This window comes from Struthio camelus, chromosome 3 (genome assembly GCF_040807025.1).
Source record: "Struthio camelus isolate bStrCam1 chromosome 3, bStrCam1.hap1, whole genome shotgun sequence".
NCBI lineage: Eukaryota > Metazoa > Chordata > Aves > Struthioniformes > Struthionidae > Struthio > Struthio camelus.
In genome coordinates, this window is record NC_090944.1 from 140,196,241 (window position 1) to 140,221,625 (window position 25,385).

At 41.5% G+C, this 25,385-nt stretch overlaps 1 protein-coding gene and 1 long non-coding RNA gene across 17 annotated transcripts in view; both read left to right on the top strand.

The window, feature by feature from the left end:
- B3GNT2 (UDP-GlcNAc:betaGal beta-1,3-N-acetylglucosaminyltransferase 2) overlaps positions 1-16,530 on the top strand; it is a 22,482-nt gene extending 5,952 nt beyond the window's left edge. For 4 of the 16 annotated variants that reach the window (XM_068940576.1, XM_068940574.1, XM_068940564.1 and 1 more), the window contains one exon: positions 14,055-16,530. In XM_068940576.1, coding sequence (XP_068796677.1) covers positions 14,064-15,257 — 1,194 coding nt within the window. In that variant the 5' untranslated portion in view covers positions 14,055-14,063 and the 3' untranslated portion in view covers positions 15,258-16,530. Of the gene's footprint in view, positions 1-1,106; positions 1,210-7,754; positions 7,870-7,941; positions 8,992-10,363; positions 10,456-14,054 lie in introns of those variants that run through there. The other 12 variants (XM_068940577.1, XM_068940573.1, XM_068940572.1 and 9 more) reach the window with 9 other exon arrangements.
- Positions 16,531-17,707: 1,177 nt separating this feature from the next.
- On the top strand, positions 17,708-23,686 carry LOC104151844 (uncharacterized). The gene is made up of 3 exons (XR_011140571.1): positions 17,708-19,631; positions 20,088-20,144; positions 20,760-23,686. It is a non-coding gene; the product is annotated as an uncharacterized lncRNA (long non-coding RNA).
- Positions 23,687-25,385: the final 1,699 nt, after the last annotated feature.

Genomic DNA, 25,385 nt, shown 5'->3' on the forward strand with positions numbered 1-25,385 from the left:
AGCTTAAAATTGATTATTCCACTCTGAGATTTAGCGGATACTTGGCATTGATATGCAGGTACCCACTACTAAACGAAGTTCCTGTTGGGATTTAGAAGTCTCTAATCAGGTTAGGTGCTTATCTGCCGCTAACATAATGGGAGTTAGCTGTCTAACCTGCTTACAGCTTTTCTGCAAAATCCTCCAGGTGCTTATATGCATCTCTAGCTGCCTAAAACTGTTGGAAAAATTGTTCCCTTTTCCTTAAACTTCACAGCCTGTCTCATAATTTACAAGATTGAAGGAGGAAAACGAACTTCCCTACTTCAAAATGACAAAACTGGTTTTCTGTATTGTTAGCTGTGCTTGAAACCAAAACCAGTCAAAGGTGAAAGTCTTCTCATATATTTGCATTTTTAGAAGTAGGTGTTTCTTCCTTAAATGCATTTTAAATTCAGTACCGTAAATGGAGAAGGAGGTCCAGAAATACTGACCTGAAAAGCTGCATTCCTAATTTGGTTTGAATTGACTTTTGAGTAACAGCCGCGGTTCTTGCATAGACAGGAAAACATTACATGAAATGACTGAGGTTATCATTGCAGCTGTTTATCCTGTCCTCTAGCCGCTCTCTGCAAATGCAGAAAATCATGGAAGTCAGGTTGGAACCTATGTCTGTTTACTTCTAAACCAAAAGCAGAATGGTCAGCTGGGGGCAGTAACCTCATCGGGCATGCCAGGTTACAGCAACCTTGCTTGTGAAACACAATTTTTAATAATATGGCTTATGTCTGACATCCAGCATGGCCAAGAAAACAAAGTAGGAGGAACTCTTTTGTGACTTGAAATGTACGGTGCATAAAGGACAGTTCTGTCAGCTGACTGTAAACAGTGAATGTTGCCTATGCACCTCTAAAGGTTATTTGAATATGGTTAAGCCAATGTTAATTACTGGTTTTGAGATAAAGCTGGCAGAGATGCTGGGGAGAGGTATTATCTTGCTTGTTGTACTGTAGAAATTGTACTTATTTCCCTCTTGCAAAAATGTACTAAATCCCTTTTTTTTTTTTCCCCCCAATTAAAGTAAGAACTAAGACAGTGGTCTGTTTAGCAGACTCTCTCTTTTTCAGAAGTCCTTTGAAAACAACAGTCAGGCCCCCAATGCACTACCCCTTCTTCGTTCTGCACTACCACAACTAGCACAGATCCACGTGCTATGCTGCTGGGAAGAAGGTAGGTAGTTATCAGTTTCTGTAACTTCCTAGTAATTATAGGAAGATGATATTCAAGTTGAAATAACCCCCCTGACAATACTATGAGTAGTAGAAATAGGTGGGCCATGCTAGTACAGTAGCTAACCAGCTGATTTCATTACAAAAAGCGTCAGAGGAATTTCTGTCTTAGGACGTGTGTTGCTAGGGTTACGGCAGCCTGAAAACAAGCTGTTGCTGGTGGACTGGTGCTTGTTTCACCCCACTTTTTGGACCTCTGTGGATAGGTTGAAGTTGGAAACTAGATCAGCAATACCAGACTGCAGTGGCAATGTGCTGTTGCGTGAAAGCTTAAGCTGACTTAAAATGGGGTCTGCTGTGGTCTTGGCCATGTGAGTCTTCCTTCTCTTGCACTGGTACTGGTGTTTGTGCAGCACTGTGGCAAGCAAATCTGGTGAGCTGAGCGGGCTGAAAACTATTTGCTACTTTATTGTTAGGATTCTTGTTCTGTCTCTTTAGCTCCCCGAATTGATTCGGCACAGTCAAATCTGTGCAAGGGTGGGATGGGACTCTGCAGTTTTCTAGGGGAAGGAATAAATGACAAGAATGTGTCAGCCTTGACTGAAGTTGCTTTAAAATGCCATGGAGCTGTACCCCACCTGTAGTTGATGTGATGCATGGCAACTGACTTTCTTGAAAGAAATATTTCTCTGCTTTCATTTGGTTAAATCTCTTCTCTTGAATCTTAAAAACTTACTCTTCGTTCATACTGAAGCCTTCTGAAAGGTACTTGGAAACAGGACTTTGTATATTGGAAGCTGACAACTTTGAGCTAACCTTAAAAAGCATGTTATAGTGTCACGTACGGTAAAGCCTGAACTGACCTTAGAATGGCAGATTTTTGATTTGATTTTTTTTTCCTTTTTCTATACTGGATCGGGAAAAACAGGTCACTTGAACACCTCAGGAATGGAAGGCTTATGCTAGTATAACTTTAGTGTTAGGTTTTGTAGCAATTTGAGACCTTATCCTAGGTTACCAATTCCAATTCTAAAGAAAACCTTGTTTATCCTTAGAAAAGGGAATTTGAATGTGTTTGGTTTTGGATGTGCAGTTAGTGGTACTATGCCCTCACAGATCTGCAGCACAGGTGTGAGTATAGTAGCTTAGAATTGTAAAGCTAGCACAGCTTATTAATTTATAGGACTGCTCCTGTGGTTTAAATTGCCATATGTAAGTGTGGTGCACATGTGGAGTTCTGCTTTTTTACCCCTATCTAAAAATCATGCACTGACTCAAGTAATTTATACCAATAGGAAAAAATGACATATAGACTAAACCTGGGACTGAGTTTACAGCAAACGTTTTAGCATAACACAAGGTTTCTTATGTGTATACTTTGAGCTTCTTTAGGAACATTCAAAGCAATTCAAATATGGACTGCTTATTCTCTCAGCAGATCCAAGGATTTGATTTTAACATGTAAGGAAAGTATTTAGGCCTAACTTGCATTGAATTCACTAGGTGCAAGGTATTTAAATATCTTAATTAAATGTGGACCCTCTGAGAGGCTCAAATATAGACAGGGTTGAGGTGATCTGAGTTTTTTCTTGTTTTAATTTTTTTGTGCTTGCTCTAATTTTAGAGGGAGGAAAACTATATTAATCCACAGTTGAAGGTTTTGTGACTTAACTGATTTGGTTCAGGATTGGAAGTGCTGAGTGTGAGGGAATAGATGTTTGGTGAGATCTCTTCCATCCCAAAGTATCATCTTGGAGGAAATTTTGCAGAAATTATTTTTAATAAAGTTAAAAATGTTTTTGTTGTAGTCATGAATTATTTTGTAAAGTATCCTGATGTAAACTTTGTAGATGTTGCTGAAACGTTTCTAAGCAGCAATATGAAGTTAACAAAACATTCGTTTCATAGCTGCTGTTTCAAATGTGTACCTGAAAAGCTGACTTTCTGTTAACTCCTCTTTCCTGCTTTGGAGCTAGAGTGAGAGAAGCAGTTGGAACTAGTCAAAATAGTGACAGAAGTAATTATAATACTTATTCCTTTAAATGTTGGGGTTCTGTTATTTAGAAAATGCCTTGCCTTTTAGCAGTCAGTGAAGGAAGTACTCAGTCTTACTACAGCAGTCAGAGGCTGACATCGGTAGTCTCAGGCTAGCATACCAGTAGGAGACCTAGCATCCTTCCTTTTCCCTGGTGTTATGAAGGAGTAGGGAGTTTTGGATTCTCGTCATACGTTTACAAACTTTAACGTACCAGTGATTTCCCCACCTTTTTGTAGCATCTTAGTGTAACTGCTTCGAGCAATGCCTTTAAACACGGTGCGTTATCTGATTGCTCTGAGAAGCAAGATTCTGCAGAGAATAAACCTGCTGACATGAGGAAGTAGTAGGCTGAGAAATTTAAATATTTGTATTACTCGCAGATCCCTTGAGATAACCGCAGGGTCTGTCTGCATTGCAGCTAGAGGAGTCAGCTTCAAATGATAACGTGGTTGTCTACTGACAAGCTTGTAAGATGATGCTCCTACCTAATGAAGATTGAATCTCGGTGAATATAGCTTGGAGTCTTGGTGAGACCTGGTGATGGAGCACAGTCAGATCTGGTTTATGCTGTAGAAAAACCTTGTTGCAACATGTTCTCTGTGCATGGTTGTGGCTATAACTTGGATTAGGTTTGAGAGGCTGCAAGTGGAGTCTTGCTTTGTTCTTTCCCTTCAGAATTGAACTAACGTTACAACAGGCATAGGATGACTTTATCATCTTTGTGCCTGCCTTCCTTTAGTTATTGTGTGTGTGTGTGTGTGTGTGTATATCTTTTTTTTTTGCAAGCATGTGCCTAGAATGTTTTGAGCCTGTTCTATAGATGTGAGACTGCAATAGCATGAAACTAGGGAGAGCCAAATGCATTTCAGATATTGATTAAACCCGGTAGTCATCTGTAATACAGAAGGAAACAATTGGCACTTTATATGTAATATAATGAAGCCATTTTGTATGTGTTTGCACGTTACCAGATGATGGTTATTTTCAGTGTGTATGGAGAATATTCACCTGTTCTGTAGTTAAAATTGTAACTTGCTTTCTGTAAGCCCTCTGTGCTTTGCAAAACTGGGCTGTGAGTTAGATTTGTATTTAAAGGTGATGCCATCCATTTATGTCATGCTTGCGTTTGAGGCTTTATCAAGCATACTTTAGAAGCTACGTCCTCTTGCATTCTTCAGATCCATACGTCATGCAGTAGCCCTCCTGAGATGTTTTTATAGAAACATTTTTCTTTTTATGAAGTAGTAAATACAGCAGTCATGTTAATTTCCACCTCGCGTGCTGTTTGAGGCTATTACTTAACTGCTGCCTTCAATCCACCAAAGGGATCACATAGTCAAAACAGGCTTTGTGTAATGTCACCTTTATAATACGCTAGCAGCTATAGGAACAAGTGAGAAGGGAACTGTTCAGATATGGACTGACTCAGTTTTGTTTTAGTGCCTGATAAAGTACATCAAAGTTTAGAAAGTTATTTCTTCTCTCATTTTGGCCGTAACTTCTCCTTAGCTGATAGCAAAAGTTAAGATTATTGCGAGAAGTCTACGGGCCTGATTTTGACAACTGAAACCATGGGCCTTTTTAAGTATTATGTTACAGCATTTTGAAGGCTTTTTTCAAGCCAGTTAAATAACCCATAGACTAAATAGTAGATATTCATTAGATCATTTTTGTCCTCTAAGTATATCAGTCTTGAAAGAAAAAAGTTTTTTAATGAGTTTATTTAGGATATTGGATTTAGTATCGCATGGCGTGAGACCTTTCTTATGTGGGGAAAGTTGCAGTGGTTCAAGTTGTATTTTTTTTTTCTTACGGCACTGCAGTGAGAAGTAATGGATTTTCATCCATTTGGGTGCAGCCATATGTTGATTGAGCTTATTGTAGGAGCTGGGTCAAAGCTCTTATGCCCGTGGTTGGAAACATATCCTTCCAACTGACCTGAGAATGAATGAAGCTATTTATTACCTTAAGTTTGTAGGTAGCTTCAGAGTTGCTGCTGTAGAAGGTAAGTTTTCATTGTAATTTGGAGAGGGGGCAATCTAGAACTTGCTGAAAGCCCATCAGTAACACTAAGAGGCGTTAATTCAAATCAAGAGAAACGTATCTGAAAACTATCCTGCAGGAAGAGGGCTGCAAATGTGCTGTGAGGAAAGGAGGGACAGTGGAGAGCCTTGTCACTATGTCTAGGGTAGCCCCAAAGCTTGGTAAGAGGATATATCTGAAACTAAAGCTTCCACCCTTCTGTGCCCGTTTCAGACTTTTTTTTTATTATTATTTTTAAGTGTGCCAATTGAGTTTCTAGCCTGTAAAGACAAACCTGTGAATAGAGCTGGGGAAGGCCCAGGTTTATTGTCATTGCTTCTGTAGAGCTGCATGAGTGAATGGATGAGGCTTAGAGGAGAGTGGAAAATGGTGAGAGGCAAGGAGTGAGCAGCCCTCAGGTAGGGGGTGAAACTGAGTAAGAGATGGGCACCAAAATGTTTGCTTTAGTGGAAGATGGCAACCACCTAGCAATCCTACTTCACACTGTCAGTTTCAGATGCATTTTATTTCTTTACGAAGACTTTACTCCTCAGTGTCACGTATGCATCTCAGAAAAGAGAGAGGCATAGTGAATCTGGGAGAGAAGTTACGGCAAGAGTAAGATGCACAAGGTAACTTGTAAAGTCTGAGACAAAATCAGTTAAATGTTCTATGATTCTGTGCAGTAGGCGTTTCTTTTAAATGACAAGGTATGGTCTGGGAGTGCGTAGTATCACAGGTGGCTTTTCATTTGATGAGTAACTATTTTAGTAGGTGTGACACTAGGAACATTAAGGCTTTGGATCCTATTAATCTCTTAACCTTACTGCCAAAATGAGTGTTGATTAGGGTTAGTTTTAGTGGTAATGTTTGTGGCTGTAAGCGGCTGGAAACTTACTTGAGATGACCCGACTTTGTATGGGTCACAAGACAATGACGATGACTTCTGAACTACTCTCAGTCAGAAATAGAATAAATTTAATTCACAAAAGCTGAAGTCATCTAATACCTCCCCTCACGCCATCAGGATCTTGGACAGCAACTTAAGTGTGCATGTTTTAAATGAGAACAGGCTAAGATGTGTTTGTGGAAGAGTTCTTTGTCAAAATCCTTCTGTAGGTGGTGTTTTTGAGGTAATTCTCTCATCCTTACTATGTGTAGTGAAATTGGCAATGATAGCTGACTTTTGCCTTACACCAGGCGCCATTGAGCTCTATAAAAATCCAAAATAAATTCCTGTTGTAAGCCTACCCTTCAAATATTGTAGCCATTTTTGGCTGCCGTATCAAAAATGATCTAACAGAAGTGTGTGTGTGGGGGGGGGAATGACAAGGATAGTCAGAAGTGCAAAAGACTTCCTCAAAAGGAAAGCTGAAAGGAGGATTTTTTTCACCTTGGCAAAGGAGGAGCAGAAGATAAAGGTTTGTGATATAACTGTATGGCAAAGGCAGAGAGGGAATAATTATTGCAAGCTTTGTTATATAATACTTTCACAGAGTTCTTCTGTGTAGTAATACCAAAGGAAGTCATTCCTGAGTACTTAACTGTACAAAAAATTGAGGAATTTATCGCCAGAGGAATTTGTAGCAGTTGACGGTATAAATGGGTTCCAAAAGGGATTAGACAAAATGAGATTAGGTCCAATAACAGTAATCAGACTTGCTCCAAAATGCAATTCATGACCCAAGAAGTACCCTAATATCTTATTGCAAGAGGCTAGGGGAGTATTACTACAGAAAAGCTATACTATACTTTTTTTTTTTTTTGAGGAAAACATGTAAATGTACGGGGAAACAATGCAAAGTCAGAAGTGCTTTCATTCAGACTGTGTAGTTCTTTATGCTTCAAGCTGTGTTTTGGATATTTACCCTGTGGTGTTTTTAATAATATTTAGCCCTTATTTGAGGGAAATAATGGAGTCATCTTATAATAATAATAGCTTTTTAGGTGTTAACACTTTTTAAACAGTCCCGAGCAATCTGTCCACTTGCATAATTTGTCCTGTGCTTCAGTACTTAAGAGCCAAGAAGCAGCCTTTTGCTTTTTCAGCAGTATTAAGCCACATGAGGTGACAGCTGTATTCCTTTTTGCAACTCCCATCTGAATGCTTATTCTTCAGTTTCCTGTTAAACGTAGACTTTGTGCACTGCGAGGAGGAGCTTGGGATGGGTGCAGTCATCTATACAGAGACTGATGCAGCGTGTGGAGTGCTCCAGAAAAAGCTGCAATGTGCAACAATCGGGCGGGGGCCTTAGTAGGAGACTCCATTGTTTAGGAATTCCACTTAAACGTCAACAATATTCAGCAAAAAGTCAATATTCAGTGTACGAATGTATGGTTCTTTCATATAAAAGCTGTTAATAAGAAACTGTGAATAAAAGTAAGTACTACTCATTCAGGAAAGTAGTGTTTTTGGAGTTGTCATGTTATAGGTCTTGGCTAATGTGTAAACAGCTAATTCTCAGATATTTCTTAACATTCAATAGGTGTTTTGTTGAATATAAACAGGATGGAATAAATTAGATCCAAAATTCATCCATCTTCTGAGGAAAGAGTGTATTCATTCCTTGCTTCACTGATAAAATTGGTAAGACTGTCAAGGTAAGATATACTGTCAGAATTTATTCATTTTCCCTTGGTTTCATGCTCATTGGTGTCCTTCTCTGTGTTAAGATGGCATTTCCCAAAGAGCGCCTTTCTGTCCTACCTTCAAAGTCCTTACCATTTATAGCAGCTTCTCCAGCTGAAGCGCAGGAGTCTCTTGCTATAAGACTGTAGGGAAGAGAAACTGGCTTCGTACCTGTGAGCAGTGTCTGCCAAAATGTGGATATTGAAGCAAGTTCTAGGTCTTCAGAATTATTCTTTGGACTGACTCTATGGGTTGCACTCACTGGACTACAAAGACAGGTATCTTTCACCTTGAATGAATGTTAGGATAATTTCTATGAAATTGCAAAATTTTCTATATTTGGAGGGCAACAAGAGTGCTACAAACTGAGTTACAACTAGGGATTCAAACTGAAAACTGCTCAGACCAGTTAACCAGCATATTTTTTCTTGAAATTGAATTTAGTGAGAACTCTTGACTTTTGAAGTACTTTTGAACTTCATACAGTTTCAGTCGTAGATGAACTTGAATTCTTGTGAGACAAACTTATCTATTTTGAGTTGCAGGCGAAAAGTAATAGCGTAGAGCGCCAACAGTAGAAATGTGAAATGCACAGCATCCAAATATGTCAGAGAAAATAAAATCTTGTTAATGGGGAGGCTATTTTTAATTTAACTGAGATCACTTGCACAATTGCAAGCAAATACAAACTGACTTACCTTGCTTGATTATAACCTAACTTAAAAGGATAGTAGCACAGCTGCTCATTTAAGATGATGTATCCTAGCAGTCTTCTCATCTGAAGTGTAGCTGCTTTTCAATTTTTTTTCCTTGAGATGTCTTACTAGAGAGACTGAGTTCATACACTCTCTGAATCCAGTGTGTTTCACTGTCTCTTTTCCAGAGAGTTTGTTTTTTCTGACCTTCTAAATATACTTTTTTTTTTTAGCTACTATTTTGGAAGATCTGCCTCTTCATTTTTGTCCACTTTAGTTAAAACTCAGTGGAGGTTAAAACTTGTTTTTGTGTATAGCAGTGTATTAATAGCATCAGCTCAAAACAAACAAAAAAGGTTAAACTATTGTGATCCCGGTGTTTCACATACTAACTTTACGATGTCATTACAGAAAATCCAGAGGGCTGTAACAGGGCTGATCGGAATTCTGCTGTGGGATGCTAACTCCAATGTGAGAAGTTCAAAATGATGAATCCCATGTGCTGTTAGCTAGGGGCTGGTACACTTAGATACTGCTCTTGGTTTTGCTTTTAAGCTTGCCCTCCTTCAGATGTAGCCCTCATGTCTCTTGTTGGAGGGCTGGGGGGGATTATGGCTCTCTGTCTAAATTCCTGCATCTAGACTATAGTCTCTCTTTCATAATTCCTGGAACTGTATGGAGTGAGCATGCTCATTTTATACCAACTCTTCTAGGCTGCAAAATAGACTCCCTACAGGCTTTTGAGAGATTGAGATAAAGCATAGACGAATACGGCTTAAAAATAATTGGTGAATATTGTTTCCTCACTATTTGGCATGAACGTTATTTGAACTTAAATCAAGGTTCTTTGGGTGTTTGACTCCTTTGTAGTACTTGCTTTTTTCTTCCTCTTTTGTGGTTCATCTTGTTTTATTGATTACTGTCTGGTCTCACAGTGAAGCTGTGTTTCTTCCTGTGTTCTGCTGCCTTGTGTTTTCTATCCTTCTCTTGATCCCAGAGCTTCCCTTGTGGCTCTGTAAATCTTCTTCCTTCTACCGGTACCTTAGTTCTTGGCTGCTGTGAAGTGCAAGAGTGGAGGGGAGTTGAAAAAGACAAAAGACCTATTTATGTGAATAAATATTTCAAAATCTTGTGTTTTTAGCAGACCCTTGGTTTATTCAGAGTATGGTTAAAGTTAACGTTTTGTTCTAGCCGTTTGATGTGTGCTAAAGACTTCTAACAAATGATGGATTTTATATGCAATGAAATGAATGCACAACAATTTCATAACTGTACGGCTCAAATTCGTGTTACGTGAGTAAGCAGAAATGTGAGCACTTGTACAAACTTGAACTGATTGCTAAAAGTATTTTCAGATCAGTGTAGTTGAGAACTTCAGGGTTATGTGTGCTGGATCATCTCCAAATGTAGGTAACTTTTTTTCCACCTTACCTGCTAAGGTTTGAACAAGATTTCGCCTGTTTGTTTTGTTTTGTTTTTTTTCCCCCCTTCGTTCCTCTGAAGTTCTGTGTATATCAGTTCTGTGTATTAACCAACATCTCTTTTATTTTTTTATGCTGACTAGTTGTGCATGCTAGGATTTTTCTTTGCATAACATCTAAAGCAGCTGGAGTTTTTCAAATAAGATATTGTTTTGTACTGGTCATCTCAGTTTTTCAGCAAAACTATGTAAACGTGCATGGGATAGATTAGGTATGAATTGGTCATACTTAATTTATTTTGGGCTTCCCTAACTGATATTCTGCTCTCAACAGTCAAAGGAGAGGCAGCTGGGCTTTTTTGTAATACTGGTGCTGATAGAAGAGGCTGTTACTGGAATAGGAGAAAGTTCTTGTGATGTGCCCACATTGCTGCCACTAAGTTGTAAGTAGGAAACGAGCCCAGTCTTGTACTCTACAATGCTGCTCCTTGGCAAGCTGCCCAGAACATAAAATTTCCACCACACCGACATTTTGGTCAGTCACTGCGGTGTCAGCAAAGCAGATGGGAAGTGAGTTGTCTTGAGACATAGGCTGTGGCTGTTTACTTTAAGAAAAACAGACAGCAACGCTGTGATGAGGACTCTATTACTGTGTTTTGTGATTAAATTCAGTTCTCTTAATGTGAAATTGCCCAATTGGCATCCTCTCATCAATTTCTGTTGTCAGGTGTAGTGAATAATTATAGAATTGAAGATTCCATTTTTATTCACCGAAAAAGCTTTTCTGAAGTCTGTTGCTTTAGTCTGTCATTTGAATACATTGCTTCTAGTTTGGGAACCTCAGTCTAATGCTATGCAGAAGTGTTTTAAATCTTTGCTTAGTTTAGAAAAATGTCATCATTTTCTTCATAAATTAGGTTTTATTCCTTTTTCACATGGTAACACTTTTTCATTTAATGTTTTTAATTTAAGAGTTAGATGTTCATAGCAAATCAATAAAAACACATCTAGATAGTTTCTGATTATAGAACATAAAAAGATTTTCAGATAAAATTGTAAGGAGGCATGGGGGTGATCACGTCTTATAAAACTGAGCCTCATTTGTATTGATTTTTTTTCCTCAGAAATATTACATTTATCAACAATAGTGGATAGCTTTTTTAGAAAAGGAGACTGAAAATGATATTTGAAGTAATTATATGTGGGACTGGTAGCACCGACTGTGCATTATTTCTTGGAAGCACTTTGATCTTGCCAGGTTGGCGTTTGCTGATGAAACGTTCTAGCAAGTCTAACAGTGAGCAGAGCTTTTCCTCTGTAGGATCTCTGTCCCGTCTGCTGCAGCGGTTGCAAGGCTATGGGAAATGACAGAAGATTAAGGAAAATCTTGTGCTTACAGAATTTGAATGCTGACCTGAAAGACTTTGTGACTTGAAAGACTTTGTCAAGTCATTGAAATAAAACCTTTGCAAATGGTGTCTCGTTGGGTTCAGAAGAGCCTCGGTCAAGCATCTAAAAGATGACTTAACAGAAGTGTTGAATACTCATAGCTTAGTAGCTGGGGCTGTGAACAGATGAGCCGCATAGCGCTACCTATCCTGGAAACTCAAGTTCTAGACAGACGTCTCAGATGGAGCGCTTTGACAATCCTCTGTTTGTTTGCCATTAATAGGGGGACTGGCTCCCGCTGCTGTCCCAGGAGTACTGTGATCCTCGATTAAATGCCAGGTGATTTGTTGTTCTGGTGAGATGCTGCAGAAACATCTGAGGACAGTGTAATAAAACATTGGTGTGCCTGCTGGACTACAAGCATAGTACAAAACGCAAATAGCTGCTCGTCAAGTATTTGTGTATCTGCTCAAGGGAAAGGGAAGGGAAAAAGTATGATGTAAGCAAAGTACATTAATACATGAGAACCAAACTAAGGTTGCGTATAATGTACTTGTCTTTTCACATAGCACAGTGAAGTTTCAAAGGGAATACAAATAAATAATGAGTAACAGACTCTTTGAAATGTTGTCTTAATCTGTTGCCTAGCTTTGGTCTCAGAGAAAATAAATTTGTTTCCCACACTTCTCTACATCCATATTTTTCATCAAACTTTGGTCAGTTCTAAGTTTAGGAAATGATTTATCTACGCTTTTAGGAGAAACTGTTATGGCAGTTGAAAGAGGGAGATAAAGTTGCTTTGAACTCTGTCTCTGCAGCCAGCCAGTGCTTTCTGACAGTTCAGTTGTTTAGCTTAAACAATGGCACTGGCGACAAACAGAATTTTGTCTTTTAGGTATGGAAGAAATCTACTTTAAACTCACAACAGCAGGCTTCATAGCTGGTGGAGAGCAGGACTTGAAATGAAGTAGGGTTGGTATGAGCACGTACTGAGATAAACGTATAGATGCTACAGGAGGCCAAATGAAGGCAGAGTAGGGATTTTTCTCTGTGTAGTTCTCTGTTTCTGACTGTCTGTGTGTGTGTGTGTGTGTGCGCCTTTTTTTTTTTTTTTAATTCAGTAATACTTCTGTTTTGTGCTCAATGAGAAGCCAGTGGCCAAATGGAAATAAGCATTGGTCTTTTTTTTCCTCATGCTGCTTCCTTACCAAATCCTGTATTTCACTTGCTGAGGAGTAAAAGTAAGACTAGTTAAACTAGATCACACCAAAGATCTGTCCAGCCCATCTTCTGGTCTCTGTGGCTGGACATAAGTATGAAGATAAAGGTACCTGGCATACTTCTGAAGTGTACCTTCCTGACCACGGCATACTTCTGAAGTGTACCTTCCTGACCAATGGTGCTCTGTGGCTTAGGGACCTCTGAGCTGGCATTTGCAACTGGGCTTTTCTGTTTAATAGCCCATATGACTCTTTACTTCATTAGGCTTTTCTGATCTTCCTCAGATCATCTGTGCTTCTGGTGAATGAAAGCTCCTTTGGCTATAAGTTCCGTATCTGACGTGACTGTAGTCTTACTAATTTTCTTACTTATCCTGACCTTTTCTTTTTTTTTTTTTTTTGCCAGTCTGGCTTCCAGATTCAGAATGGCTTGTTAAACTTTGTGTAGCTTGTACATTGATTCTCTAGCCTGCTTGTCTAGCAGACAGTCTGAGCGCTACTTCAGAGGGACGCTGTTTTCATGTTACTCCTTGTGCTGTAAGCCTTTCATTCTGGCAGCTGTGGAAGAAAGAGGGCTTGATCTGCTTTCTGCCCCAGTAAGAGCTGGGGATGGGTCGCAGAGTAGCCTTTGCTACAGTAATGAGTCCCACTTATTCTTCCTGGTCTTACATCTGGGGAAACGTCTCCCTTTTGATTTCATTTGCTTTTTTTTTTTTCCCCCTAGAAATAATTACACGTTCTGCTACCATTCATTTCCTTTTCTAGTTGGAGAAAAATTCAAATTTCATATTTTCTCCTGTCTGCAGAGGTCTGAATACCAGAGCGTTACAGCTGGCTGGTTTTGTCAGCCTCTCTCCCAAAGAACAGCAAAGTGAAATGGACAGAGACGAACTGCACTAAAATTCAGCTCTGCCTGTTTTGTAGTTGGAAGGTAGAAGAGTGCAAGTCTAAAGCTTGAAACTTAATTTAGAAATAAGTGACCCTTATTGTACAGCGATTCGTTCTGTACTGTTGAGCTCATCTTACTAGCACAAAAAAAGAAAAAGGTTTCTCTAACCTCTCTTCCGCGAGCCGAGTTCTCCGATTCTGACTCTGTACGGCCAAATATTTCAAGGCGACATAAACGAGGCTCAAAAATTGCTTGCTAATTTGGATGCACTGTGGAATGCTCTCTAAAATTCCAAAGTTGCAAATGGAAATTTTACCTGCTTGGTATTCTCTTGTTTGTTGATGAAACCCCTACCCATATTAAGCTGTAAGTGTGCATGTATAAGAGGTAGATTAGTTTTTACTCTTTGTGGTGTAGGTAGCTTCTGTCTTTATGCTACTAACTTGCATATCTTTATCCAAAAGTAGTTTGTATTTTTATGAAATCAGTAACTTGACAGGAAGAAGGCTAAAAATCTCGTTTTTTTTTTCCCCCTTCTTTCCAGATATGAGAAATGAGTGTTGGACGCAGAAGATTAAAGCTGCTGGGAATTCTGATGATGGTAAATATTTTTATTTATGTGATTGTGGAAGTTTCAAAAAGTGGCAGCCAAGAGAAGAATGCAAAAGGACGTGTTATTATACCGCGCAGCAAATTCTGGAGAAAATATACTCCTCACAAAGCTTATTGGAATAAACAGCAACAGAAGCTTGATCTGCTCTACAACCCTATTTTGGCCTTGCTTTCCAATATGACTGTGGAAGAGAACTTAATTTCTAACTCTAGTGTTCTCAGCTCCTGTGACCCTGACCCGTGGGTAACTTCGGAGGTTAGTGACTTTGCAAACTTGCCAGAAAGATTTAAAGATTTTCTGCTTTATTTGAGATGTAGAAATTATTCGTTATTAATGGATCAGCCCAACAAGTGCAAACATAAACCTTTTCTGCTGCTGGCGATCAAGTCACTCACACCACATTTTGATAGAAGGCAAGCAATTAGGGAATCCTGGGGCAAAGAGATACAATCGGGGGACGTAACAGTCAAAAGGGTCTTCTTACTTGGACAGACCCCACCAGAGGATAACTTTCCTGATCTTTCAGGCATGATAAAATTTGAGAGTCAAACCCACCAAGACATTCTCCTCTGGAACTACAGAGACACTTTCTTCAATTTAACTCTGAAAGAGGTGCTGTTTCTTAAATGGGTCAGCAGCAGCTGTGCAGATGTCCAGTTTATTTTTAAGGGTGATGATGATGTGTTTGTGAATACCCATCAGATCCTGGATTACTTGAAGAGCTTATCAAAGGACAAAGCCAAAGACTTATTTATAGGTGATGTGATCAAAGATGCTGGACCTCACAGAGAAAAAAAATTGAAGTACTACATCCCAGAAAGTGTTTATGAAGGTTCATATCCTCCATATGCAGGGGGTGGTGGGTTTCTGTACTCTGGTGATCTGGCATTAAGACTGAATAATGCATCTGACCAGGTACTCCTTTATCCTATTGATGATGTCTATACTGGAATGTGCCTTCAGAAGCTTGGCCTTGCTCCAGAAAAACACAAAGGCTTCAAAACATTTGATATTGAAGAGAAATACAGAAATAACATATGTTCCTACACAAACTTAATGTTAGTGCATAGTAGAAAACCTCAAGAAATGATAAAGATTTGGACACGCTTGCAAGATCCACACTTAAATTGTTAAAGTAATGCGCTTGAGTGTTCTAGGTCCCAATAACTTTCCAAGTTTGGGTCTGACTTGGTGAACCATTGAAGCTCCATGTAATAGTTTTCAAGTTTTCTCTGGAAAGTTTTTCCAGTTCTTCTGAAAGTGAGAATAATACTAGAATTTGAGGGGGATGGCATGAAGTCTTGGTCCTGATTTTTCCACTGTTCTAGTGGTCATTATGTTTCAATATTTGTCTAAATTAATTTTTAAAAAGAATTCAAAGGTGTAACTAGCTGTCATTGATTGGTTAGCTATATTGGAAGCAAGAATTGCCTACTACTGTGCATCTTTCGTTAATTGTGATGGTGGAAGATAATTTTTCCTTGAGTAATGTTTGTGTGGGGATGAGTGAAACACCACTGTAAATTGAAAGGTCACTAATTGGGGTAAGGTAAAAGTATGAAACACTCGAAAGCAACTAATTTGATTTTTTTTTTCTTGTTTTAATATATGGTTTTTGGTCTTTCTGCACCCCTAAAGAGTATTTTCTCCTTTACACGTGATCTTTTGTGCGAAGGGTGGGTACCTGTGTCTAAAGAATTTACCCTTTCATTGGATGATGCTTTTTTGCACCAAAAAAAGGAAAGTATACTATGGTTTCAGCCGCCCTGTAGAAGATAAGAGCTGAACTTATGAGGGGAAGGATTTTGTTTTGGGCTGGGCAGTGGGTATGGTTCTATCTGCTTTTTTTCAAAGGCCACTTGAAAAAAAGCTGACTTGCTACTCATGTTATTTATGTGAAAGGCTACTCTGGTCAGTCCTTGTTTTCTGTTTTGGCACTAAAATGATCAGGTAGCTTGATTTGATGCAAATAACTGACATTGCACACTGCTTATGAGAGCATGGTTTGGATCACTCCTATAAAGTGGTAGCAAATCTAGAATTGTGCAGATCCTAGAAGTTTTGAGTTTTGAAACAAACTTTGAAGTTGCATGATGTCTCATGTAGAGTTAAACATGTTCTCAAAACTCAGATTTTTTTTTCTGTATTTCCACATCTTGCTTATAAGAGTTATTCTGAATAGTGATTGCTTCCTTTGTATATGTAGAAGTGCCTGTCTATTTATTGTTCAGATTAAAGACCAAAACATTTTCTTAAATATATTTTGTGAAACATTTTATTTGTATAGTGTTGTCACTCAGATATTTAAATAGAGCATGATATTTTAAATCTGTGAGATGTGTAACATGTTAAATAAAGCTAATTGTTATTTTTGAATTTGGAAAAATAAAATGTGATTTAAATATTTCTTGCAATGCCTCATGCTTGATTTAATGTTGGCTTACAGAGCTGTTAACGCTCTACTGCAGTGCTTTCAGTAACAACCTGTTTGAAAACTTTCGGAGTAAAAGACTTTATTCAGCAGCTGCTGCTTTTTAACACCCGTGTGGTAGACTGTCTAGAATGTGATGTCATAGTGTTGTGCCTGCATATGTTAGATGCCATAGTAGACGGACAGCTCTAGCAAGAGAACATTAAGTGCCCTTGGAAGAATAGTTCCTACAGAAATCACTGCCTATATAATAATCCTGCTTATACTGCAATTGAAAGGAGTCAAAGGATGGATTGGAGGACTGGCAATTTAATCTAATTTTTATTTAAAATAATTTGGCAACAGCATCTCTTTTGGCTTCTTCCCCTATTTTTTTGTTCCTTCCTTTACCTTGAAGAACAGGTGTGGTATTTCTTGGTTTGGGGAGAACAACTGTGGCTTTCCATTTTTCTCTTCTGTGGATGTTCATGGTAGACCCCAGGGTAGACTAATGGAAGTCAGAGCTCTAGTGCTGAGCTGTGAGGCTTGGTCCCACTGCTTTGTCGCTCCTCATGAGAAAGCACGTTTTTTCAAAAGATCCACAGACTGACTGACTGTGCGTGTGTTGCTTCCTACTCTGCCTAGCCACGTTAGAGTCCTGTTGCCTTCTAAATTTTTGTGGGATTTCTGGCAAGAGCCTGGGCCAAGTGAAAGGATGGAAGTTAGGCAGATGACAGGGAATGCAAGTGCTGAAAGTCTCCACAGACTGAAAAGAGAGAGAGGAAGGTGGGTAGGGCGGGTGAGCAGAGATGTGGGACAGAGACAGACAAAAGAGGAAGAGATGCAGCTGAGCACTACGTCTGAAGAGGAACTCCAGGGAAGGATCAGAGAGAAATGAGTGGCGTGCAGAAACAAAGGGACAGGAAAAGAGCCCAAGAATTAAATGTGATGAGTAAGACAGGGTAGAGTATATAAATCTGGGGTAGAGTATACATATCTGTTATTAACCTGTTAGTGAAACGGATGGGAGTGGTGGGGTGCCAGCATTAATTTGCTTCCCGTAATCATGAGATTAGAAACAGGCCTCTTGTACCAGGAACAGCCGAGAAGGGGGGGAAAGCAGACTGAGTGGTACTGGGCAAGGAGAAACATGGGAGGGGGAGGGGGGAAAGCATCACCTACCTTCCTAAGCGACTAAAGAAGAGAAAGGAGGGAAGAGGAGAAGACTGAGCAGGTGGCCCCAGTGGGCTAAATCAGAAAAAGACATTGGAGAGGCAATTGGGCTTGCTAGTTTTGTCCACTGGATGTGGCGAGGCTGCTGGCTGTTCTGTCCTACTCAGTCTCCAGTGCACGCTCATGGGGAAAAGAATCGTTTCGACAAAATAGTGGGATGTGTGGAGTAAAGAGTAACATGAAAGAAATGAGAACAAGGAGGAGGAAATGGGCTGCAGCTGGAAGAAACGGCTTGGGGAGGGGGGTATCCAGTACAGTATTAGCATTGGGAATGTGGAGATTTGGGGACAGCTGGGACCTGAGGACCAGAAAAAAAAAACTTTAAAAAGCAGACACAAGTTTAGATTTTGACATCCAATTTACTGCTTTTGTGCAGGTTCCTGGTTTTTGTAGCATTGGTTGAGTACTAGGTACATTAAAACAAAAGTGGAAGTGATATAATTAAAGCAGGAGTTAATTTTTAATATGATTTTGTTTCTTAAGAAGTAAAGTTGAGTGAAGAGCAAGAATTGCTGATAGGGTGTTAAATATAGAAATGACTTAGAATTATTTAGTGAGAAGGAAGTGATCTGGTAAACATGGAGAGCTGAAGATGGAGTTTTTTGGTTAATTCAAGGCGGAGGAAGGGGTGTGCTAAGACAAAAGCACGAGGAAAACTGCAAGGAGAATAACAGAAATAGCGTCATCTGAAAACTGAAATAAGAGGTGTTAAATGAGTCTAAATACGGATGCGGTCTTGTCTTTGTTTTGTTTTCCCCCTGAACATAACAAGGAACATAAAGCGCTTCTGTGATTAAATGACGTTGCGTCGGGGTCAGCCGTTACAGTCGGTGAGCTCGTTGGCACGCTGAGCCTCTGCTTCTGGCCCCAATCTTCAGAACGGTCCGTGTGTTGGGAGACCGGTGATACGAGAATTTGTGACAACCAAAATCCTCTCTGCTTGTCAGTGTACAGTTGGAAACGCTGGGAGCCAAACTTGTGAAGAGCTTTATCTGGGGAATACAAGATAAATGCAGATTCGAACTTAATAAAACTTTTCACTTAGGCATGTAATTCAGCAGGGATCCGTCTCCATGGACACGTGCAGGTGGTTGTTAATTTTGGGCTTTGTGCTGTGGTAACAAGCAATTTAGCTCTCACTTTCTGCCTCTGTTGCGCTGATTTAGCTTTCACTAAACAGTTTCTTCCCTGAACTGTGGCCGCCTTTCCCTTCCCTTCTGGCTTGTCATGCCTCATAGGGGTAAGATTTCCACTGGAGCTGTGTTTGCCTGAGGGCACCACCACAAACAGGTTCATGTCTACGCTGCAAACTGTTCCCTTGTCACAGAATAATCCTGGAACAAACTTTGCAAGCAAATAGGGCAGGGAGGAGCTGCGTAATTGATCCCTTTACAAACAATAACGCATGGAGAAGTTTCTGAGAAGACAGCCTGAAAAGAGGAATGTTGAGCAGGGCTCCTGCGGTGAGGCAGTGGGAGCACAGCGCATCACTCTTCAACTGCTCTCCGGGCTTTTTAAGCCGTCGTCCTGCTCACGGCTGGAGCAAGAGGAGAACCGGAGTGGAAGTGAACTTTGTCAAGCAAACTCGAATCTGGAAGCTAAGTCTTGGCCAACAAGCTCCATGTTATGCAAAAAAAAAAAAAAAAGAGACTTCTGCTGATGCTTTTTTGGGGGTTGTTTTTTTCCCTTCGAGAAGGAAAAGTGAATGAAGACAAGATTAGAAAGGGACACTTGGTCTTAACTTGTCGGGAACATTTTGATGTCTTCTTGTCCTGTAGCTGTGCATCATATTACAACTGCTGTGCCACGAACTGGAAGATCAAAGTGAAATTTGTAAATGGCAGGCCGGATGGAAAACAGAGCAGGTCAGTTTTTTGTTTTTTTTTTTTTCTTTTCCTAATCTCAAACCAGGTCTTCTGCGGCTAAAATCTAATCACAGTTTTGTAACGTTTGCATTGGCTCAGGCTGCTCGAAGCAGTGTTTAGACAGCCCTGCCTACGCTCTCACGCGGCATGGCTGAACAGCAGCACATGCAGTCAGTCCATCGATTTACAACCCGTTTTCATTTGTCAGGAGAAACATTTGTACCCTGGCAAACAACTGACTAAACAAGGTGCATGAGCTCTTAGCTTGTCTTGCCTGCACTTTGGGGGTCTATTGACATTTAAGTAGGTATGGAAGAAATCTGTGTGTTCGCAAATGTTCTGTTTCCCACCCTTCTTAGGGTGTTGTTATAGTTATCTTCTTTTATTGTCCTGCAGCCCAGGGACTTCAGATCATGAACTACGTGCCTATGGACTTAGCACTTTTCTTTATTGCAGGGTCTAGGGCGCTGGACAAGGTGGAAGGATCCTGGAGGCCTCGATACCCTCTGCTGGGTAAGTTCATAGCCCAAGGGCTCAGTTCAGATCACGAGCACTGTACCCGGGATGTGCTATGATCCAAGAGGGCTGGCAAATGTCACTCGTTTCTAACCGTAGGTGTATCGGGGTGTCTGTTATTGTGGCACGGAGGGAAGCCCTGAATGGTAACGAAGAGGTGGGAATCTCTGCTTTCGGGGTCTTTCCAGCTGCTGTTGGTTAAACTCTCTAAATTTGCTGACCGTAGGTCAAGCTCTTCTCTCCGTCTTGCCCCTCTTGCTTTTGAGAGGTGGTTCACACGGATGCCTACCACGTTCCCTACCAAAGGAGCAAAATGAGAACTGTCACATGCCACCAGAGATTTGTCGCGATAGAAATTTGCCTAATCTAGAATTGTATAGAGAGAAAACTCCCAGCTGACCTCCTTAATCCCAGGCTCCTTAACTCGCTCTGCTTGTTCAGCTGATGACCTGCAACAGTTTTTCCAGTCTTCACTGCTGAGGACCCTGTCTAAATGCATCCGTGTTTCTTTCCATGTTGTTGTCATGTCTTTCCTCCTCTTGCCTAGCTGGCTTTTAGCATCGTTTCCCAGGGGAGTCCAGCACCCACCTCACTGTTTCTCCTCTCTTCCAGGTTGTCTCAGATGTTGGTAGAGGGCTAAGGGCTCATGTGCCTCACTCCAATAAACCTCAGGGCTCTTTGTATTCACTGAAACAGATGGATTTTTCCCCTCTCTGGCAGATGGGAGTCAAATTCCTCAGATTAAGCAATCTTAAGGTACTTGTTAATGATTTCATGGCTTCATGCTCAGGGCCAGGCCCTTGAACTGTGGATGAAAGAGTTTTGGACAGTGTTGTTCACTTAAAAACACCTGGGGATTCAGTTTGTGTAATTAAAAAAAAAAAAAAAAAGCTGACTTCTGTCATGGGCCGGATCCAAACTGGTTCAAAGAGTGGATGGAGTAAGTGGGGCAAAAAAATGCTGATCTGCAAATCAAGCTAAGATTAATTCTGATTAAGAATTTATCTTTTCTCCTGTCACTGCCATTGTCATTTCTTCTTCTCTAAGCAGTACTGCTCTGGGCAGGTTGGGAGAGAGTTTCTGCAAGGATTGGAAATAACCCTTAAGACCCCTGTCAGCTTTTAAAGTTGAGCGCCGCATGTTCCCGTTGAGCGTTTCTTGGGCTACGTTTGTGTGTCCCTTCCCTCTCTGCCTCCATCCCTTTGCCTGCCCTTGGGCTCAGCTCTCCTTCTGGCTGTTTCTGCTGCGCTAGGGGCTCGAGCAGGATTAACGCACTTACACGTTATGCCAGCGGAGCAGCCGGAGTGCCTGGGAGCGTTTGAAAGAGCTCAGTAAAACCTGTGACTTCCTTTTACGAACCCAAGCCTTGCATTTGAACAGTGACTTTGAGTTATGACTCTATTAAATTAACAAACAATGTCATTCTTTGAGTCACCTCTTTCCTGTTTCCGTACTTGCAGGATCACTCGCTTTCTTAATACTTTCTTTATAGTTTGTGCTCTGTTTCTTTCTTTTTTTTTTTCCCAGTATCCTGTAACATTAAATTATTAGCTGTTGTGGTAAGAGTTGGAAAAGATGTGAGATTTATGTTCAGTGTATATAACTGTTAAGCCAAAGGGGCAGGCTAACATCTGTCAGCCTTTTACAGAAATCAAAGCTGCTCACCTTGCGAGTAGAGGTCAGATTAAGAATGTTATCCATTTTTAAACCAAATTTTTATGGAGGTTTAAAATATTATACTCGTCCAATGACATTATTGAAGAAAAGTAAAAACATATTTGTGTGTGTAGACATCCCTTGTCTTTTTCTTCTTTCTCAAAAAGTGCATCTGTTATTTGCATTTTGCATTTATTATTGTCCAACATGCAAGCATACAAATGACAGGAAAAAAAAAAATCCCAACTGAAGACATTGCAAAAACTTTCAGATAGGAAACAACCAGGGTGACAAGTAACAGGCTAAGCAAAAGGAATAAATAACCTATAGCTTAGAAGGCACGCACAGTGTGAGAGAATATTTTTCAAGGATGTATAAATAAATGAATTGGTCACAATATTTTCCATTTCCTCCAGGCTTTCTGCAACGTGAGGAAACAAAGGCCAGCTTTGGAGGTAGATTTGGCAGCTGCCCATAAAATTTCATCGTCTTATTAGTTATTGACCACTTCGCTTAGTAGAAAATTAATCTTTGTCAGAGAGGCCAAAGGATGGTTCTGTTTTTCTTAAATTGATGCTGCGTAGTCTCGCTGCAATCCCAGGTGCTCAGCAGAAGCATTAATGACACTTAGATGAAGACAGAGATGAGTATCGCTATCGGGGAGGTCAAAGCATAAGCGATGATTTTAAATACCTAGAAACTGGATGAATCTCGAAAGCGATGAGCAGCACAACCCAGGGTTGCTAGTGCCCTTCAGGTGTCGTGTCGGTTCCTCACGTAGAGCTGCCCGTCAGTTCTCTGCAGGAACAGTAGCAGCGTCGTTCTAGTTGGTTGATGCTTTAAGAAGAGCCGTATGGGGTCAAAGCAGGACCAGGCTGGTCCTTCAAGCCCCTCGTCTCTCTCGGGTGCTGACAGCGATCAACAGCAAGGGCTGAAAGTATTAAGGATCGCTCCCTCGCAATTCGGGGCGGACGCGATTGCTTTCCCCCCTTGCCTGCCAACCCCGGCAATCCAAAAGCCTGAAAATTTGCCTTGAGCAGTAGAAACCCACCTCTTGCTCAATGAGAGCCAAAACCCTTCTAGGTCTCAGAACAGGGGCGTTGAGCAAAGCGCTGCATTGCGCGAGCCTTGCTGCAAGAGCAGCAGCGCTGGCCCGTAGGGACCCTCCCACCATCCGCAGGGTGCGTCGGGGCTACGGCCATCGGCGATCTAATTAAACCCGATGCCCCGGTGATGCGCTAGTACCAAAGCATGAGAGCAAAAAAAGGGAGCTTTTGTAGGCAGTTATCGCTTAAAGGATGAGCAGAGCTTTTTTTCCCCTCATGAACTATACCTTCACGTGATACGTTTCAGCAGTTCTTGTTTGCCGATGATTATGCATTTTTTTCTTCTGCTCTAACTTCCGGCTTCCTAATTCCTGTCCTTTCTCCCTCCCAGGAAAGCAAAAGAAATCACCGTAGCGACGAGTGAAGGAATATTCTTGAAAGCGCAAGAAAATTGGTGCCAGATCTGCCAAAAGAGGGGCATTACAGAGGAGTTGCGCTTGGGCCGCTCACCGAAGCATCTCAACCGTTGGCAAAATGTTTGCCTTCAGGCTGACTTTGGAGCTGATTGCCTGCTGTTCGCCATGCCAAAACTGCATTCTTCTGCTCGGGTTTTCCAGGCCCGGCTGTTCTGTGTGTTGCCGAAGCAATGCGATGTGTTGTGGCTGCAGCCGCCTGCTCGAAACTTGCCCTGCTTAAGGAGACCATCCCAAAACAGGGAAAATCCCAAAGGGGACCCACCTGAGTATGAGCTAAAAGAAACCAGGGGAGAGGATATTATACTCATAAGCGACCAGCTGAAAGCAGAGCCACCCTCTCTCCTGCCCCCAGATACCCTCAGAGGAGGGGAAAAGTACGTGAGAGCCCCCTCGCGTGCGCCTTCCCGGGTGGCGGAGCGGTGCACAAGGACCCGGGAAGGCGCACGCGAGGGGGCTCTCACGTACTTTTCCCCTCCTCTGAGGGTATTTGAGCTCATCGTTAGGTCACTATTAATTACCTTAAGTTTTCCACTGAAGTTTTTAATAATACTTGGTAATTAGAAGGGTTCCTCGTTCCCCAGCTCTGGAAGTGCCTCAGTTCTGCAAAAAAAACCCCAAACCAAACCAAAAAAAACCCCAGCAACAAAACAAAACCTCTGCCAGGGGCGTATCGTTCAGCCATCCTGCGTTTGCTTAAATGCAGCAATATTGCCTTAACATCATATTTGAAACCTCCTCCGCGCTACCACCTACTTCTCTTTAAATTCCTCTTTTATTTCTTCCTTTTTTCCTTCTGGTCTCCTCTGAATATCCCCGCGCCTGGAATTTGTCCTTTAAATAATATATAGCGTGGCGTGACTCCAGCCTGGGCTCTGGGGAGTTTCGTTCGTGTTAAGATTTGAAAATCTGTATAAACACATCCTTGGAGGGGAAAAGAAAAAGAAAAAAAAAAAACCCAAACCCTGGTATTTAAGAAAGAGGATAAAGAGTTAGAAGATCTCTTACCAGCTGCATCGTGTCCTTCCGGGCTGACATTTGGGGGGAAAAACGTAAAACCGCTGAACCTCAGCTCCGGAGTGCTTCCCCACGGGCTCATGGGGTTCCTGGCGAGGGGAAAGAGCGTCTGAGAATAGATCTATATAAAGATATATGTTCCAAATATAAATATAACTGAGACTATCCATTAATGAGTGGCTAACGAGGGGTTTGTGCGGGCTGTTGGCGGACGGGCTGTTGCCCCCGGCGCCGGTTGATGTTTGGCGGCTCTTGACGCGCCAGCGCCCGACTGCCGGTTCAAGGCAGGATGCAGCCGCGAGCGGGCATCGATCCTTAGGGAACCGCCTCTGAATAGATTATCTCAATAAATTCCCGTTTCTTGAAATATAGCTTATATTTCTGAAAATAAAGCGTGAACGCATTATTATTCCGGGGGGTATAAATCAGTATAAATCCGCTGGCGTGCCGGTGGGTGACTGATGCTTTAGCCTGCCAGAATTGCCTTTTTTTTTTTTTTTTTTGGGGGGGGGGGGTGGCACGTTTTCAATCCCGATTGCCCCTTGATGGCCAAACGTGCGGCCAGCGCGGGAAGCAGCAGCTCCGCTCCGGGAATAGCGGCTTTCCGCAGAATCGCCTGCAACTAGCGGTGCAAAAGGAAAAAAAAAAAAAGCGGTCGGGCGATCTCCGTTTGAAAACAAATTTATTTTATTTTTTTTCCGTTTTAACCACTTCCTGGCGACAGGCTCCTGCTCCAAGCGCCTTTTCCTTCAGCAGCGTGGCAGCGGGGAGCGTTTGGGGGCCCGCAGGCCCTGGTGATTTCCCCCCGTTCCCGCGGCCGGGAAAGGCGGCGAGGGGGCTGGCTCGTGCCTAGGCAGCGCCCGACTTAAAATACGAGTCACAATTCTGCGGCTTAGAAAAAAATCACTTCTTTCTCGGCCTTTCGCTGTGGATTGTTTTCAGCCGAAAGGGGGAGCAGGGAGGGACGAGCGCCGCCGGGGCTCCGCGCCCCCCTTGCAGCGGATGCGCTCGGCTGGCGGCCGACTGCCGGGGGACTCCCAGGCAAG